Genomic DNA, 9,619 nt, shown 5'->3' with positions numbered 1-9,619 from the left:
GCGTTCACCCTCCGCGAGCGCTACGTCTAATGATGCATGCATGACTGACAAACCCCATGTGGTTCTGCAGGTTGTAATTCACATCATGTGTTGATGAAGAGGTGCACCTACTCTACTAATGATGTCCTGTTAATGTTGATGGAACCGAGACTTTTTTCCCATTTTACACTTGTCACAAGTCGGCCCCGTCTGGATGAATCGCGGAGAAATATCTCCCGGCTCCCTATCGAGCGAGGCCAAAACAGTGTCCGGCGCGAAATGGCAGTAGTTCTTCAGGGATCAATGCGTTGACCAGGAGGGCCTCCCACCCCTGGAGACTGTCATTTCTTCGAGGAATTCACAGGAGTGGAAGATGAAAGCCTCACCCAAAAACACCCGGCCGGCCGTAAGAGTCTCAGCCAAGGCCAAGGCCAGAGAGAGAGAGAGACGGGGCCGCCATCTTAGCCGGATCCGCTTCATAACTGCAAGCATTTATACCGATCAGATGTGACAGGCTTTACAGGTTGACTTTTTTTTCTTGTTGATTGTTGGCATTTTGTCTCTGTCCTTGTCCTGACGTTTATAATGCATTACTTTCCTGAAAATCTTTAATTAGATTTAAGCAATAAGGTACACGAGACTGTACTGAACGTTGTTTATAGTTAATTTTTGTCTTTATTATTTTGGCAAAGCAGATTCATGAAGTCTGTCTTTCTGCTTGAAGATGCCATGCATGACATTTAAACTACAGTAAGGTCAGTAGTTCGTCTACATGGGATTTGAGCAGTGATGTTGTGCATGATAACTGTATATTTTAGGATATGACTGGAACGTCATATTGATCAATCGGCATCCAAGGCAAAAATGCTGTACTTTATGCTGGATTATTATTTTCTTTTTAGTTTATATGCATCTTTCAGAGACGTAGAAGTAGTTGATAAAAATCACTGTAATAAACAAAACTTTTAACATTTGTAGATTTTTCCTTCTCATATGTATTTTTTTTCTTGATTTTGAAAGCATGGCTGTTTTTAGAGCGAGAAAAGACCAAAATAAGATTGCAGGGAGAAATTGGTCACAGACAAGAAATACTTTAATTAAATATTATGTAAAATGAACAACTTTGTACAACAAAATGTAGAAATGTGGCCATAAAACAACTCAAATAAAACCATACATGAGCCAGAAAAAAAAAAAAGGCATTGGTTCTTACAGCGCTCGTGTTTAGTGAAATCTTCCGAGTATATGGGGACGCAATTAGACTTAAAGACAAAACCAGATTGCAGAAATGATGAAATCCACAAATGCACTTCACGTAACCTTGGGTTTTTCTTACTTTCAGGGTGACCTCAACGGCTCCTCCACTTGGCCGGGCTTTGTTGAGCCATCACAAAGCAAATACATTGTACATTCATCATTTCTTTCCTTCTACAGCTGCCTTTGCTTCCTGCAGCTAAAGGAAACTTGTGTGCCGATTGCCAAGAGGAAACATCCGCTTTTGGTTTAAAACAGAAAGAGTAGCACACTGCTGAACATTACAACATTTACAAAGCCTGAAGTGCAAAGAAAAAGAGCTTGAAAACAAAGCTTCGCATTATATATATATTTATATATATCACTGCGTATCATTTGCGAATTTTGGCACGACTCGGAAAACCAATATTATCGAAAGAGAAAAGTGTAAGGAGGTGATATGATTGCGGCTATGCTACGGTGTCATGGGTTACTTACAAAATGACATTTACAATATAGAACATCTTCATCTTTATTATCCATACATATGATACAAAAACTAACTTTTCATTTGTTCTCATTCCCTTTGAACGCTGTTTTACTTGAGGGAGTAGGGAAAAATTAATGTTAAAAAAGACAAACTGACAAAATAGTCCAAAAAGATGAGGGGTCACAATAATTATTTTTTATTTTAGTAAAAAATGTTTGTGCTTTTTACACCATTGATCTGAATGGAATAATGAGATTCACTGTGGTGAACGTTTGTCATTAAAACAGCAGAAAGGTTCCTCTCAGGAGACTCACTGGAAAGCCTTTTTTTTTTCTGACATATTTTAATAAACATTAGTAACTGATGTATATTTCCATTGCAGATATTTTTTTGTCTTTCATTGTTTTTTTTTTTTTTCCTTCTTGATCCCTGTAAACATGGTTGAGTTATGTGGCAAAGTCATGGTGGCAGGTAAAAATGACTTTTTACATTCTACAAAAACAAAATTTACAACCACAATTGGATTTCCCCCCTCCCCTGGGGCAGCTTGACATGCACTTTATCTACTAATATTATTACAGCCAGGTGACACAAACAATTTATTTGACTATACAACAAACAGTTTCCTTTCAAAAAAGTACTTTTTTTAGATAACTTAAAAATTAATACAAAAATAAACAATGGATTTGATTGCTCCTCGAAATAGCAAATAAACAAACAAATGAACAAAAAAAATGGACGGAAGGTCTGATGCCATTCAAAAAAAAATCTGATTTACAAATGAAATGTGTAGACGATACAAAACATCGAATGATTCTTGGCTAAACCTTCATCGTAATTCCGGCCGTGGAAAAAACAATACACGTGAGATTAAAGAAAACGATGGAAAGCAATATACAAAATTTCAAAGATAAATACAATATTTATAATTGATATGTTACAAAAAATTCCCTTAGTGACCGCAAGTGTTTGTGTGAAAGTGTTGCAATGTATAAGACAATTTTACTCCTAACTGTAGGAATAAAACTCTGTACTAAATATTTAAGTGAATCTGGAAAATTCAAGACAAGTGTATAAATATTTAGCTACAACTTTGGCAAAATCACAAAAGTCTACAATTGTATAACCACATACAAAACACATTAGGGAGTAAGGAGCTAGAGGTATAAGGACAACTTTCTGGTACAAGAAACAGACTTCACAGTAGCCTAAGAATGCAATAGTATACAGTGCTAGCAAAAAGTTGAAAAACATTGCAGATCACACTCGCTTTACAGGAAGCTTTAGCAGTGGAAATATTTTCTTTTTCTTTTTTTGTTCTTTTTTTTGTCTTTTTTTAACCAACAGATAGTAGCGCTTCGTCTCTGTTAGTGTGCTTGTTGAAGGCAAGAAAAGAATTTTTGCAATATCAAAGTTACAACTTCTACCTACAATAAGTTACAAAGTTCATTGAACGATTAGATCTCCTCTCGCCTCGTTCGTTCTTCCTTGCCTTTCTTTTCGATTTATAAATCATATATCTTATATTATTTCCAGTTTATTGGCTCTGTATATATTGGCCCCCTTTTTATTACCACAATCAAAAAAAAAAATGGCAAAACAATAAACAAAAAATAACAATAATAAAAAAGGAAAATGAATTCACATTATGAAGATGTGCAGCGGCAGCACATCGGTGAAAGAGAAACATTCTTACACATTTTTTTTTTTATCAGTGTTTTCATCAAATGGCATATCCACAATGTTTCTTCCCACACATAGCAAGAACTAGACATAGCCAAGATTAAACCAGAAATGTTTATACAAAATAGGTACGTTTTGTTCTTTTTTCCCCCCCTTCAAGATCGTGAAAATATGACAAGAGATTCAGTCAATATAATGAAATTGTTCATTTGCATGTCAATTTCGAATAAACTCTTTGAAACAAAGTGTCTTTTTCCTCTGAATAACAGAATTAGCTGCTGATTAACTTCATGACGAATGACGACTTCGAGGAGGATCCTCCGTATAACGTACTACGCTTCGTCCCCCGGCGAGGAGACGGATGCTTTACAAGGGACGGGAGTGCAATTTACATGGGTGGGACCACCAGTCCGGACATGGCTGAAAGAGAAAGAGGAACAATTTTAGCACGGGAGGTCCCAAGACGACAACAACAAAAAAAAAGAACAACACAGCAGTAAGTATGTCACTCGCATTTCACAAAACACTCGACTCGAAAGGCGCTGGGGATGTTTGCAAAATGGAGGCTGTTGCTGTCGGGGACCGACGGGGGAGGGTTAGGAGTGATTGAGTGAAATGTGCTTCACCAACGAAGACTTCACTTTTAGAAAGAGGAGCTTTCTGACATTTTGAGGAGAAAGCATCCTGGCTCCCACATGTGTGATATTTCTCTTAGCGTTTTGTTAATGGCAAACAGTGGGCCAGACTCCCAGGAGAGGGTCCCTGCTGACAGCCGAGAAACAACACGGTCACTTCTGCTAACGTCATGTAGACCCACGGTCTCCCCTCCTCAGTCAGCAACCAGACACCCCTTGGCTTTGCCCAAATTGAAATCTTCGCTCGCTCCCTCCTGCCATTACCGGAGCCGAGTGGATGCTGGAAAACCATTTGCATTCTTCTGTCAGCCCGTATATCCCCCCCTCCCAATATCTCTCCTTATCGTGACATCTAAAGAAAGCCGGACTAGGTCGTCGAACGCCCACCTCTCGGCCCGAAGATTGATGTACTCGCTCGCTCCTCTCATTTCCGCAATTAGGTGTCTAGTGAAGTGCCAGGGGAGGGAAAACAGGAAAAAAGCTCTTTTGCCGCTTTCAACTTATTTGTAGAGTCATGCTTGGAGTGCTTTTAAGTTTGCCAAGGCATCTAATGTTGTGGCATTCCTCATTAATTTCTGCAAACCACATATTAATAAGTGGATGCATGTAGCGGCATGAACTTTAATTTCTCAGTTCATTAGGTCTAACATTATTAATCTCGCTTGCACACGCTATGGCTAAAACATGTTTTCAAAGCAAACAACTGGGCCTTGACGGAGAGCAAATACGAGCGCACTAAACAGCCAGAGTAAGTCTTTAATTTGCCGAACGACGCCGCCCTGCCGAGAATAACTCGAGCTCTTTCCCTCTCGCTCTTTCTTCTTATAATCACGTTCAACCTGGGTTATAATCGCTTCTTCTGTTGTCGAGTTCCTGTTAGTCCACGGCGAGATGTTAACATGCCCTTCTGCCTTACTTTTGTAGGATGCATGAATTTTTAACTGACTACAGTATTCTGAGGGCCAGCGAAGGTAAATAGAATATGAATATGTTCAGCTCAGTTTGAATAATGGAGCAGGAGCGTCCATTTTATTTGCGCGAGATGCTTCCGAATTATAGCGATCCCAGCCACTCGAGTACGAAATCCCCCGAGACACTTAACTTTGCTCAATCATTAATGAAAGATAAATAAATCAATAAACACACCCACACATGCACATGCATTCTACATGCCCGCATGCATAATGCGTTCTTGCACTTATTCGACCACTCATCCGTCCATCCATCCGCCCATCCAAACGCGAATGCATAATTGATGCGGGCGGGAGGCCATGTTCGTTAAGCGGCGGATGGCGGATGGGTGGCGTCTCTGGATATACCAGAGTGCAATGACGCGACCCAACAGGTGAGGCAACTGCGGGGCGAACTAAAAGCAGGGATTCGGCTCTCACCTTGAAGTCCATTGCCATTTGCACTGGTGCAAGAAGGAGGTGGAGATGCTTGGGGCCTGACAACTGGAGCAAAGGCGCTTTTTTGTTTCACTGCAGAGATGACATTGGCAGGTGAGAATGAGAAAATGCCGTGTGTACTGCTACAGTTTGAAGAGAGGCTGACCGAAGAGGCTGCCATGGTAGGGCTCGACGGAACTACTGCAACAAAGCAGACATAGTCACCACTCAGAGAGAGTTCACTTCTTACAGACGAAGAGTCAGAGAGCCGGGCCTCGCCTCTTTTTCAAATCATATTCATGGAATGAAAACAAATCAGGGAGAAATGGTTATGAGGATATGGGGGGGGAATTTGTGTTGCGGGTCTTTTTTTTGGTGGTGGGGGGGGGGGGACTAAAACAAACGAGCAAATCAGGTAAATGGAGTTGGAATGGGAAATGAGATGTCCTGCCTTGGCCACTTTCTGGATAATAGGCGTTCTTATCGACTCTGACTGGGTCATTTTGCCGAAAACATTTTTTTTTTTTAAATGTATTTTTTGTTACATTTTTTTTTAGAGTGCTGTTTGGTGGCCTCCTTTATAATTGAAATTTGTTTTGCTTTGATTGGTCGGATTTGCTAAATGTCTCGGTTGTTCAGCCTCCAGAGTCACCCCTCCTTTTATCCAGTAGCACACATTCCCAAAAGATAACAAAAAAACAAAACAACAAACAACCAACAGAACCACAACAAAGGAGTGTCAAAAGAAAGGGGAAGCATAGGTGGGGACACAGAGAGAGCAGGGGCTCGTCATTACCTTGATACTTACTGCCGTAGGGAGAATTCGCGGACGAGCCGTTCAAGAAGCCCGGTGAACTGGGCACACCCAGGTTGGGCATTCCCGTGTTGCCGTAGCCGTTCATGCTGTTGCTGACGGTGTTGTAGTTGGACTGCTGCGGGGTGCTGCTGGGCACGTAACCGCGAGGCGACACGCTGCTCGTGTTGCGACTGTAGCCCACTGCGGACGGAGAGACATTGGTTAAAAAGTGGCACGATCTTAAAATTTTTCAGGTAGATGCCATCACCAAAGTTGTTAAAGTCCCTGTAAAGGCAATTCTACAAAAAAGTTCTAAACACATTATAAATGTTACATAGGTATTGCTAAAACATATTACAAAGACTGTGAACTGTGACGTACTGAAATGTGGAGTTTGACCGTTAAACAGTTTTTCACCATTGCAATTTTACGGGTTGTTTGGGCGGGGCTAAAACAGGGCTCGATGACGCACTGGAGCCCATGAGCTCCTGGACACGCCCCTATTTGATTTGATGAGTCTGTTCTCTCCCCTAACACACAATAACACTCCCCGAGCACATTCGCATTCACCGCTCAATCGCGAGTGACTGTCAGTACTATTAGTTACTACAGCTGAGCCTACAGTTTGCTACCTAGCGATGCCTTCGACACGGACATAGTGCATAGGCTACCTGGATGCGATCATGTACAAAAGATCGGTATCTTCATTTAAATTCCCTAAAAATGATCACATCAAGAAGAGGTTTTTAGAGAGCCAACCTTGATGAAGAGCTGAGCATCACCGACAACACTATTAACACAAATAGAAGACACTATTTGTGTCTTCAGATCACTCTGAAGTGATCATTTTACACTGGATAGTTTTATAAACTTTCCTCAGAGACAACTGGGATTCACTGATAATCCGCTGTTTCGCACGGGGCCGAAACGACTGTCTCCCGCCTCAGTGTTCATCCTCCCGTCCCGAAAGCAGTTTTACCAAATTTCACCGTCAACAGCTTTCCTGGCAGTGGGAGTGGTTTCAGCACAGCTAGCGGACACGCCCCCAGCGTTTGAGAACAGAGATAACTGCTAATTTTTTCAAGATTTTGATAGCTTATTTTATGTACTTGCCGGCTTTTTTTATCATTTAAATTTGGCTGGGTGGCTAATAACACATTGTTCTGTGGTGTGACAAACTCAGAACACATACTTAATTTTGACTTTACAGAGACTTTAATGCTAATTCTATATGCTGTTTATAGGCCTAGTGTGTTAGCCTTTCCGTTCCACACAGCTGCGCGTTAAATTCACCACCATGTATGTAAGGAGGATTCAGCATTCTAGGGTGTATTCCAGTGTGATTTTTCCCTGTCCTGACCTGAGAGAAGGCAACAATGGAACAGGTGTAAACCTATTATCAGTACACTGGCTAAATGCAGTGTGTGAGATAGCGCTGCGTGTTCTGGCAGGCTGGCAGCGGAGAGATGGGGACAGGGTCACGCACCTCCTGGGATCTATGCTATACACAGCCAGGAAAGATAAAGCTGCAACCGGCCTGTGCCATGATTCATGCTGCTAGCAGCTCGCTAATGCTCGCTAATCGTTGCAAGCATTTTTCTAGATACGTATATAACTCATTTTGAAACTCACAGATGAATAACTAAAGTGGTTAGCAAGTTCTCTAGCCTGGCTACGCTGGTTAGGCTATCTTTTTGGATAGTTTTAAGGGTTTTTCGGCAACGATGATCAGCTAAACACCATTAGGCTAACTCATCGTTTGTTCCCACATACCTTGTGAGGTCTCTGAGACGTTGACAGCGAGCTGACTGCCGAAAGAGTTGACCCCCATCATTCCGCCGTGAGAGGCCGTGTTGGCGAGGGACGGGATCTGGTTGTGGTTACGTGGTACGCTATACAGAGCCTCTGCGATATCTGCGGCCCTCTTCAGAATGATCTCCTACCAAACAGAAACAAGAGTAGAGAATTGTCAGTATGTTCTCAAAAGAATTTAGGGTTAGAGAATCTGAAATCGGTGGGCTTCATACATAAAACAAAAGTCGATCAAAAATGGATCAATTATCGAAAAAGTTATCCCCTAATCCCCTAATCCTATCCCTAAACCTACCCATTACTGAAAACTTTCTTAATCGTTAAATCTTTTACGTTACTTAGTATGATTTATAAGCTGTTTTCCTCATGGGAACAACAATAACGTAGAGTATACCTGAGCCACACACACACACACATATATATATACATATAACTATGTATTTTCTTTCTGTAGGTAAACATAAATGACACTACGCTTGCATCTGTTCCGCAGTAGTTGGATTGCAATGTCTTCACCTCTGTGCTACTCGACTAGGAGAAAATAATGTAATGGATCATTTCTTCTGAATATGTATTAGACCTATCATGCATAGCCGGACCTCTCCGTAGAATAAATTCCAGAAGTGCACCTTTTAGGGCCAAGTTCAAGGTTATCCTCCCATTTAAATAAGCCTGTATATAGCTGTGTGCATGTGTTTTGAGTGATTAACTCGTCACTTTGCACCAAGAGCCGCAGCCATGAATTAAATTGCAAAAAAGCAGAAGTAGTAGAAGAAAACAAGCTTTCACACAGCCCCCAGCAAGCTTTGAAACATACAGGAATGTAGCAAAAGGAGACAAATGCTGATTTAATTACAGCCACCGCGCAAAGGAAGAGAAAAGGTGCTTCATTAGCATGAGTTTGTACCTGGTTGTTGTGTGGCATCCCGTACAGTGCTTCCACAAGGTCAGCGGCTCTCTTTAGCAACACCTCCTGCAATACACACACAGAATGCAACATAATCAGTCATAAAGACATATAAACACCATCAGCCAGTGCACTGCAGATGAACTATAAGCGTGCATGCTTTCTGGGTACGCTTTCAAAGCCCTTTATCTCTGGTTGGGAAAAAAATACACAAGCTGACGAGCGTAAATAAAGCGCTTTTTAATTATTTATTATCAAATGCATTCTTTTATTTCTTAGTCACATTTCATTTGACTTAGTTAGACTAGTGAAGTGGTGTGTAACCTAAGCTAAATGAGTCAATATAAGGACTTGCTTTTCAACGAAGTGGCCTTGCGGGTATTAAACAAACAAACACTAGCGAGTCAAACACAGACGCTGCGTTCGCCTGCTAATTCCACGCACTTTAGCTCAGAAGAACAATGAGTCATTTTCCATATCTTAATTAAACTGGCAGAGTACTCGAAGACAACATCTCACCCCTAATTCATGTCCTAAATTTGCAGAAGAGTTCAATGCCCATTCCTCTTTCTTCAGGACAATAAAGTGAATTAGCTCGGGTTAATCTAGCTCTTTCATAATGACATTAGGAATTTTTTCAATTAACCCTCTTTCTCTGGCTGTTGTAAAGGACTTCATAAACGACTTCCTCTCCAA

The 9,619-nt window shown here is 41.2% G+C and overlaps 1 protein-coding gene across 14 annotated transcripts in view; it reads right to left on the bottom strand.

Moving 5' to 3' along the window:
* Positions 1 to 1,054: 1,054 nt before the first annotated feature.
* ebf3a (EBF transcription factor 3a) overlaps positions 1,055 to 9,619 on the bottom strand; it is a 102,442-nt gene continuing 93,877 nt past the window's right edge. For 4 of the 14 annotated variants that reach the window (XM_039665349.2, XM_039665348.2, XM_039665352.2 and 1 more), the window contains exons 12-16: positions 8,924 to 8,989; positions 7,978 to 8,143; positions 6,205 to 6,405; positions 5,412 to 5,609; positions 1,055 to 3,805 (exon numbers count right to left, since the gene is read on the bottom strand). In XM_039665349.2, the coding sequence (XP_039521283.1) occupies positions 3,774 to 3,805; positions 5,412 to 5,609; positions 6,205 to 6,405; positions 7,978 to 8,143; positions 8,924 to 8,989 (663 nt within the window). In that variant the 3' untranslated portion in view covers positions 1,055 to 3,773. The remainder of the gene's footprint in view (positions 3,806 to 5,411; positions 5,610 to 6,204; positions 6,406 to 7,977; positions 8,144 to 8,923; positions 8,990 to 9,619) is intronic. The other 10 variants (XM_039665351.2, XM_039665350.2, XM_039665354.2 and 7 more) reach the window with 5 other exon arrangements.

This window comes from Pimephales promelas, chromosome 17 (assembly GCF_988280905.1).
Source record: "Pimephales promelas chromosome 17, fPimPro1.hap1.1, whole genome shotgun sequence".
In the NCBI taxonomy this organism is placed as follows: Eukaryota; Metazoa; Chordata; class Actinopteri; order Cypriniformes; family Leuciscidae; genus Pimephales; species Pimephales promelas.
Note: the sequence above shows the minus strand (reverse complement) of the source record. Positions and strands in the feature narration are given on the sequence as shown.